The following is an 8638-nucleotide window of genomic DNA, read 5'->3' as shown; positions in this document are numbered from 1 at the left end:
GCTGCAGGTTTCAACCACAGCAACAAGTTATAGTTACATGAGGAAAACCGAAGCAAAATGTAAGAAAAGCAAACAAAAAGGATAAATCACAAGCTTCTGCTTTTCTAAGATTGTTGTTGTGTATGCTTAACTTACCAGGCCATCATTTAGAAGTAAAGATGCAAGGAAAAGTCACCTTCCGAAGATTCTTAATAATGATCTAGTGCTGAATGGAAAATTCAAGTAAAAGGATCTTCCGGAAAGTAGGAATGTTACTTCTACAAGATTAGCTATTGGAATGTTATCTTTTTAAAGTGAGGTGCAACCTAAACTCTAATATCAGCAATCTTTGTGAGCTAATTGTACACAGTTTGAACTAGCTCCCCCATGATGCGCTTAACTTCCGAGAGATAAAACAAAGGACAGAAGAGAAAGGGATTGCTGTTGTGGATCGGCTGTTTACTTGTGAGAATTTTTTATATAAATTTTCCCCTTGCGAAAGGGTAAGCTTATTAAGATTCTTGTCCGAAGGAAGAACTCTTGTGAGATTTATTTGATTACCTGAAGTGAGATATTTTAGGCTATTAATAATAAGCACTATACAGCTGTGGCTTTGGAGTCAGGCTCATCATCAATGGTCTAAAAAGCTAAAAACCTTAGGAAAATATTTCCTCTTCTTTTGCATCTAATACACAATACAAATAATGGTTGTATTCATGGAACACGTTTGCAAGAAACAAGTATCATTGTCTAAAGGTAATAGATTATACAAATAACAGCTCATATGATTCATACCACCGCCGGCTAAGCGTCATTCAAAAATCACAGCTCATATGATTCATACCATTGCTGTTAAAGGTAATAGATTATCCTCACTCAATTTGGTCTGATAATCTTTTACTAAATATCATTGTCTTCATGCTATGGATCGAAGACAATAATATCAACAGAACTTCAACAATTACCTCTTGGTGCCAGAGCAGATGTGCATATTTGGACACAGGCTTCACTAATTTATGAGGGATTTCGACGTGTTTAGTACTTATATGGACTTCTTTGGCAACATAAAGAAGCTCCAGAGCAATCTCTGGTCCACTGATTGAGCCACCAACGACCACTACCACCTGCAAATATTCACAAACAAGCAAGGAATTCAATTACAGAGCATAAATGATTTAATCCTCTGCTGTTTTAACTTATCTCTACACTAGATCGAAGAACCACCTCATCTTGGAATGGCTCTGGGACTCTGTAGACATGGCTGTGAAGTTGCTTCCTCTTCCACTCCTCCATTCCTGAGGAGCACAGAAGAAGAGAAGGTCACAGAGTGGCGAAATCACGTAAAGAGCTTAATTAGTGAATGCTTTACCCTTGATTTTTGGGAGCCTGGGTAGAGAGAAATGGCCGGTGGCGACGACGACCGCATCAAAGATCTCTTCCATGAACTCACCGTCATCAGTTCTCCTGTCCCTTGATCTCACAATCCATTTGCCAGTTGCTGCCGCCATGCCGACGTGGACTACTTCTGAGTTGAACCTGATGAGTTCGTTCAACCCGAAACACCGGGCGAAGTCTTTGAGGTAGAGGAAGAACTCGCGGTGGCCGGGGAAGTTCCTGGTGTCTCTTCCTTCGACGGGAGTGAACATGAAGTCGCTGAACTCTGTGTAAATTCTCGGCGTGTTGAGGCGCAAGGAGGCGTAGACGCTGCTGTGGACTGTGGCAGCGCCGGAGCCAGCGTCTTGGTAGAGCCACTGGCCGCCGAGGTCGTGGTTCTGCTCCAGCACGACGACGGCGGTGGTATGAATCATATGATCGTTGATGGCCGATACGAGTTTCTTTGGCATTCATTATCTAAAGGTAATCATATGAGCTGTTAATACAAATAACAGCAGTGGAGAAGAGCCTTAGCCGGCGGTGGACGCTTGGTGCTAGCGCGATCGATTTCCTCGTGACTCCAGCGTTGGGGAAGAGTTAGGGCACGGCGACGGCAGCTATGGCGTTGATCGGAGCAAGGCACGACTCAATGAGGCTTCAGTCGGCGTTGAGTAACTCTTGGCTGGTGGTTATGTATGCGGGGAGAAGAAGTATCGCGACATCGATAGGCAGTGAGGATCAGCGTCGGGTTGGGAAGGAGGGGAAAGGGGAATCGGCAGTGGTGACCTAGCCTCACGCGAACAAAAAAACTCTTTGTTCGTGAGTTTTTGTTCGTGAAGTTAAAAAAAAACTATTATTTTTTTGGGATTCAACAACATTCAATAGACAACAGTTTAATAAAACTGTTGTATATTATCATGTAAGCAACGCTAAAAGACAACAGTTTTTTAAAACTGTTGTCTTTGACATACATTAAACAATAGTTTTTTTAAAAATTGTTGTCTTTGACATACATTAGACAACAGTTTTTTAAAAACCGTTGTCATTTAAAAAAAATTATGGTGAACAACAACGATTTTCAATAAAACCGTTGTTAAATGGTAAAAAGACATCAGTTTCTCGAAAAACTGTTGTCTATTAGGTGTGGTTAAATCTAAAATTTCTTGTAGTGTTTGTCAAGAAATGGGTGGACAAATTAGTGCTTGAGATATAGTGAAAAGATGTTTGAAGGTGGATTTTGCCCGATTTTGGCACTTGCAATGAAATGATAAAGACACTCTGCATAGTATCGAGGAAGCCAACAGAATTTTGACATCTTTGTTGAACATGAGGCTTATCCCTTATCAAGAAATATACTTTATTCTAATTGATGGCTATGAAACAACTAGAGATTATCATAAAATCATCACACTTTACTATGAGATGGTGTATATAGGTCTTGAGGCCAATGTGAGGGTCTATAAAACCTTAGTTCAAAACCTTTGCAAATGTGGAAAAATGAGTGAAGCTGAGAAATTTATTGGCATTTTAGGACGGAAAGATTTGACCCCTACTAGTTGCTTGTATAGTTCATTAATAATAGCATATTGAAAGTTGTAACAGAGGTGGTATACAGGGAGCATATTGTAAGTTCTATGATGAGATGATTCAAAAGGAGTTGGTGCCATGTTCAGATACTTTCTTACTTCTAGTAAAGAAAATGGTAAAAGCTGAACAGTGAGATTTCAACAAAATTCAAATGGCTAGACATTTATGTTGCACTCTTGAGATTGAATTTTTATTTGGTAAGTGGTCCAAACATCTAGAAGAATACGGTCACCTCGAGAGATGGTTATGATGGGTGAAGTTTTTACTATTAGTTTTGAGAGATGCTCTAAGACAATCACCTTATGGGTTTTCTATTTATTTGATAAATATAGATTACTATTTGAGTGCATTTTATATGTTTGATTGTCTTAAACTTATTTACTGAATGTCTGTAATATAATTCATAGCATGAGAAAATTTGTGATTGGATCACAACTTGTGATTGTCTCTACATGTGCAATTATGACCATATTGAAATTTTCCTAGTCATCGAATTGATGCATTTAGACATCATTAATTCAGTAAGACTAGTACGTGTTATACTCCTTGGTTTGGCCAAGCAGTTATTTTCTCACGGGCTGGAGACATGGGATGTCGAGAGTTAAATGTAGATGCTAGTTATGGTAACTAGTTCATTGTAGTGACCTGCTGTGAGACTTCATATGGTTCTCTACATATATAGATATGTCTGTGAAGTTCTTATTGCAGATCGAGTACAAGTTTCCTTTGACTTGAGGTATACAAGTCATTTTGGTCATAGAGACTTATACTTTGACATTTTAAACAAGCATCTTATCGAGGTGCGGACACAGGATGATTGGGTATAAGTCGAAGTGCCCAAAGGTATTTAGATAACCCAAAGAAGATTCACCACTCCTTGCGAGGAGACATATACCCTATGTCCACTCGTTAGAATTATTACTCAAAGTCTTTAGTTAAAGCATCACATGTTAAGAGTATGCGACTCTTGTACACATGTACGAGTAATTAGAATCCGCAGAACGAGGAAATATTACTTGGGCTAGGTGTAACGTAGTCAGCCTAGTGGGGACTGATACATAAATTATGTCTTGAACCAAATGGGTATAAGACATGTGAAAGGAACGAGGCACGACTCACTGTAATTGCTGAAGGATTCAGAATTAATTCTGAAATTAACTATGATTTTTAAGCTAATTGGGGATCATGATGTACTATTAAGTAACATTTATGATCGTTTTATAATTAAGTAGTTAATTATGGACGACTAAGATAAACCGTGAACCTATTGGGCCACATGCATAACGAGTCTCTAAAAGATATAAAATAAGTTAAAAAATTAAATTATTAAATCAAGAGATAAATGTTTATTTGGACCGTGCATAAGATAAATATGGAAATATTTGTCGAATCGGAAACGTGGATGAGCTACATCTCTTATGAAAGAGTTAGATCCAATTTGGATTAGTCATGAACCAACTTGGTTTAGTTATGAACCAAATCAAGGGGTTAATGGGTTAATTTTTTATTACGGGATAATGAGTTGAATTTGGACTTTCTAATCCAACTCATTAATGAAGACTATATATTGATATGATTAAAAGAAATAAATACATTAATTCATTAGTTGGCTTAATAAGGGCTTTGTGAAATCCTTAACCTAACTCTCCTCTCTCTCTCCCACCGCCAACAACAAGAGAATGCTCCCTCTTGTTGCCGTGACCAACACAAGGAAGAAGATCCTCTTCCTTGTTTTGCTTCTTCTTCCTCTTGATCCCTCTCCTTCACTTGTGGCTAATATCTTCCGAATGCAAGACTTGTACTCACAGAGTTGTCTTGAGGAGCTCGGCATGGATACGAATAGATGTGAGGTTCGACAACGTTGTTATGGTTGATGCCTTTCTCGTTATAGGTTATTCGTAAGGTATATCTAGAATAAATTGTTATTTGTTTTTGTTTTATGGTCTTGTCTTGTGCGATTGTATCTTGCATGCATGTGATGTGTTATAATAAATTAGATTTATTTATATTTAGTCTTCCAGTATACATGTTTACAAAACATGTTTTTAGCACACACAGTATTAGACATATACCGACATTTACTTTCCTGAGAGGATAGCATCCATGGAAGTTAGACTATATCATTTGGCAGGAGTTATAAAAATACTATTTTCCAGGGAATAATACTCCAGCAAAATTGTGATATATGAGCATTATTATAAGGAAAAATGACTCATACATTCTACCAGATCAAGCATAATGCATCATGATTTTGCTCTCTAGCACACCTTTTCTGTTGGCAAATTAAACAACTTAACTGTGTTACGAGCAAGATTGCTTGACACATGTTGAAGGAGATGACTTGTCCTTATTCAAGTTTTTTGGAACTTCAGAATGAAAACTGCATACTCATGCTCAAGTACCCTTCTCTGCTGATGACTATAACTTTATACTTTATGATGAACTTCATTTTTTATGGGTCAAATATTTTGGCTGTCTTGTTTCCATTCATCACAAATTTTGGTTCACTCATTGAGATGAGGCTCATTGTTGGTTGACTTCTTGAATGTTTTGAAGCCATTGGGGCATGTTGAAAAGAAGATACATTTGAATGAAGACAGTTCTCAAGGCTTTTTTCCTTTATGAAAACTTTGAGGAACGTAAATATTTGATACTAAATAGAATATATATATAGTATCAAATATTATGGAGTGATTTTTTCAGTTCAGTGCATGGTTTTTGACTTGAAGGACGGTGAGCAGAGTCATGCATTTATGATGGCAAAAGTTCCAATATACTTGGATGTGCTTTGGGAGTTTGTATTTAGCAGCAAGATCTGCACTTGTAGCGTTTATAACTTTGGGGCAAACCGTTTGTTGATTCATTTACTTTCCCAAAATGAAAATTGCTGGCTTGGGCATTCGAACAATAATGAGCAGATCCATGCATTCAGGATTGTGCAGATTTAAGCTACCTTATTGGACGTGTGTGAAGAGAGAATCAAAAGTAAGTTCATCTCTTTTCCTTTCAAATGTGATGTTGGCTCATCTCTTTTCACTCAGTTTCCATGGATATCTCTAGCTAATGGAATTGTGCTAGGAGATGGATCTTTTTTATAATCCATTGTGGGGATGTTTGTTTGGTGGTCTGAAATATAGCAAGATCCTGGAGAAAGAAATGTGAAGGAAAGAAATCCCCGGGCAGCCGGGACCAACTAGACGTGCTCGAGCTTGCGGCCATGACGTCGTGAACTCACAACAGCCACTAGCTCGCAGCCTCTCGGCGACTGCTATGTGTTCGTGGAGTCACTGTGAACTTGCATAGCCTTGCTGCTCGCAAGACCGTGGAGAGGTTGGCTACGGTGTCGTTGCGAGTTTGCAGTGAGTCGGAATGACTGCGACTCTTGTTCAACTCTCAACTCGCGACAAATGAGTTAAGGTTTTCGTTGAAACTATACTAGTCATATCTCTCCTCTCGTATTTTGAACTTGTGTGTCATAATGACACAAGAAGATATTGCAAAGGTATGTTTAGTGTCTATCTTTTACCCATTAACTTCAATTCTTTGATTTTTTTTTGTTGACTTTAGGATTCCATATTTTCAACCAACCACATTGTTAATGGTTCAGGGATTGTAAATCCATCATAGTTTTTAAGAACTAGCTGTTTAAAAATAAGGCGTTCACTTTAGTTCTTGATTTCGAAGAATAACACCACCCCTGAAAGCAAGTTTGGACTATATTGAACATGAGGGTTCAGTGTCTGGAAAATAGAAAAGTTAGGCCAACGTTGTTCAATGTTTGAAAAATCAATATCACTGTGGTACTGCAATATGGAAATTAGCACCAACCCTGCAACATATTGATAAAGACATAAAAGTTAGAAGACATAGTGTTATATCAATGTCAAAATTTTAGAACCATTATTTGAGCATATGGACATTAATTTATTTATGTTAATAATGTATATTTTTAATAATTCCAATCATCAGTTGATGTTGGTCATAAACTCTAATGAACCAGTGTTTTAAGTCATTTTAATAATTTTTTGGTCTTCTAGCAATTAAAGGAAAGGGTTGTGGGTCTGATCACTTATATGATCGGCGCAAAGCTTGTAGGGATCATATACATAAAATTTACATAATAGCAGCGGAAAAGGATCCCTCCAGAGATCCTAGCGAATACCGTATACTCATTCTTGCAACTCTATCACATAGAATAGTTACCTTTGTTGCATGAACAAAGCAATCCCGACAACAACTTGAGTTTGGTAGATCTCATCTTGATCAGAACGTTCGTGCTTCTATGGTAACCACACGAACACGCTTCTTGTCCGTCTCATGAACTCACTACTTAAAGAAGTTACAACCTTTGTTGTGCTAGCAACAACTCAAGGAAGTTTCACCCAAGGTAGGAATAAGAACAAGACTAGAATGAATACTCAAAGTTATGACTGAAAATCATCAAAAAAAAAAAAATTTGTACTCATCCAATGAATACCAAAGGTTTTCGCCTTTTGATCTTCCTTCTTCAATGCATAATTAGTCCAAATTAATCATTATTATTCTTCTTTAATGAGTGAATTCAATTGAGTATAACTCAATGAGTCTAATTCAAATTAGACACAATCCAATGGTTGGATTCATTTGAGTCTAACTTAATGAGTCTAATTTGAATTAGCCTTGACCTAATAATCTTAAGGTCCAATATATTTTCGTCATACTAAAATACCCATATTCAAATCAACATATTCTATAGGATCGAAAGCGCTAGAGAGGGGGGAGGGGAGTGAATAGCGCTCGTGGTTTTTTCATGTTTTTGAAAATCGATCATGTAAAGAGTAAGTGCAATGGAAAGAAAGAGAAGGAAAGTAAACAATGCTAACACGATTAAGTTTACTTGGTTCGAAAACTATGACGACTCTTACTCCAAAGTCTGCACTTATTGAGTGCTTTCGATGGACAATCACTAATCAATCAGAAAGATTATAAATACAATATCAATTTAAATACATGCAATTTGGAAGGTAAACAATACCAATGACTTAGAAACAGATCTTGAGCATAGTCGTCGTCGGAGCATCAAGCATCCTAGAGACCTTTTCGGAGCAACGCACAGGAGTGGAAGATGTTTGAATTGCTGTGTTGAAGCTGTTGGTCGAACCCTCATTTTATAGCCCTGTCCAGGCGCTTGGATTCCTTTTCGGATGTTTGGACTGTGCTAACATGGTGAACTCTCGTCGAAACTTCATCCTGGAATTTAATCTATATTCGAGCGCCCAACCCCCCTTTGGGCACTTGGACCGTTGATATGGGTCGGTCAGTCGTCGCACTCCAACTCTGTGTGATAGTGAGATTTGGCTTGTCCGGGCACCTGGACCAACTCGGGGCGCCTGGGTGTCTGGCCATGCGCCCGCCTGGGGACGTTCCCTCATCGAAGCTTGCCCGGGCACCTAGAGCAACTCTGGGTGCCCATACCACCTTTTTCAAGCTTTTGTCTTTCTATAAAACAAGAGTTAGTCCATGCAACAATATATATATATATATATATATATATATATATATATATATATATATATATATATATATATATATATATAAAGAATAATTTTGACAGCCTTCGGACTGTCTGGTCCTGACTTTGAGTTTCGTTGAAACTCTAGGTCAGATCGATGCATAATGTTCTCTCTTCGAGGAACACGTTCTTACCTACTCCTCTCAG

General features: G+C 37.9%; 1 protein-coding gene across 1 annotated transcript; it reads right to left on the bottom strand.

Annotated features, from left to right (window-relative positions):
* Positions 1 to 851: 851 nt before the first annotated feature.
* On the bottom strand, positions 852 to 1823 carry LOC122050659 (flavin-containing monooxygenase FMO GS-OX-like 9). The gene is made up of 3 exons (XM_042611551.1): positions 1349 to 1823; positions 1204 to 1274; positions 852 to 1103 (listed from the first exon to the last, which is right to left on the bottom strand). The coding sequence occupies exons 1-3, from the start codon at positions 1821 to 1823 to the stop codon at positions 852 to 854; spliced, it is 798 nt and encodes a 265-aa protein (XP_042467485.1).
* Positions 1824 to 8638: the final 6815 nt, after the last annotated feature.

Source organism: Zingiber officinale, chromosome 3A (assembly GCF_018446385.1).
Source record: "Zingiber officinale cultivar Zhangliang chromosome 3A, Zo_v1.1, whole genome shotgun sequence".
Taxonomy (NCBI): domain Eukaryota; kingdom Viridiplantae; phylum Streptophyta; class Magnoliopsida; order Zingiberales; family Zingiberaceae; genus Zingiber; species Zingiber officinale.
This window is presented reverse-complemented; position numbering and strand designations above follow the sequence as displayed.